Here is a 914-nt window from a genome sequence, read left to right on the forward strand (position 1 = left end):
TCCAAGACAAACAGCAAGGGCAGAGGCAGCAGGGAGACGTTCTTACTGAGGTATGTCTCCAAAGGGATGCAGCTCTCCAGGTCATCCGTAGGCGACAGGAGCTCACAGATGCTTTCCGCTGTGTGGTCTTCAGGGAATCTCTTCCGGTCTCCACATTTCTTGAGGATTTCCACGCAATCTGATCTTGAGAAGGAAAAGCAGAAACGTAGGTGTGAGGGACCTGCTCACACTGTCTGCTCAGCATCGATTCTGTTTTGGAGCTTTCCAGACAGTGAGTCTTCGTAAGTTAACAATGGGCCCCAGGTCCAATAATAAGTAATACATCACCCGAGTAAACCACCCGATTTCCTCTCCTCTGAGGTCAAGGCCTTACTAAATACGATACCGAGTGCCATCCAGGGGGCTTTTTAACCTCCTTGGAAACAGATCTTTGTAATGTCACACATGCGACTCTCAGGACTCCACACTTTTGTTTTTCTCTCTTTCCTTTTGAGTATCTTTGCAGTTACTTACATTCAGGTATTTGACACTTTACTAACAATCGGATCATCTCCAAGAATGATTTCCCCCTTTGCCTGTCACCTAACACTTAGTCTCCAGAATGTCTCTGACCCAGGTCATTCCCAGGTTATGTCAGAGAAGAGACCCTGCTGAAAGTAGCAACAGTTATCAGGAACCCAGCAGCACTGAGCCACACTAACAGCTTTAGGGGCTGGGTATCAAACTCGTTTGGAAAAGCTTCCTGAAGACAAAGAGCCTTGAAGAGAGGCTGGTAAGTCACCGTGTGGCTGACGGTTGCGGTTCAGCCCGCCCTAGCGCCCCTGTTCGCACTGATGGTTACGGTTCAGCCCACCCTAGCGCTCCCGTTTGCACTTTCTGGATCTCCCAGTATACCACTCACAAAATGCTCACTG

General features: G+C 48.9%; 1 protein-coding gene across 1 annotated transcript in view; it reads right to left on the reverse strand.

Moving 5' to 3' along the window:
• RECK (reversion inducing cysteine rich protein with kazal motifs) overlaps window positions 1-914 on the reverse strand; it is a 101,754-nt gene that overhangs the window by 31,246 nt on the left and 69,594 nt on the right. Inside the window, exon 11 of the mRNA XM_007947004.2 lies at window positions 13-183. Coding sequence (XP_007945195.1) covers window positions 13-183 — 171 coding nt within the window. The remainder of the gene's footprint in view (window positions 1-12; window positions 184-914) is intronic.

The sequence above is a fragment of the Orycteropus afer genome, unplaced genomic scaffold (genome assembly GCF_000298275.1).
Source record: "Orycteropus afer afer isolate SDZICR_OR568_19922 unplaced genomic scaffold, OryAfe1.0 scaffold00174, whole genome shotgun sequence".
NCBI lineage: Eukaryota > Metazoa > Chordata > Mammalia > Tubulidentata > Orycteropodidae > Orycteropus > Orycteropus afer.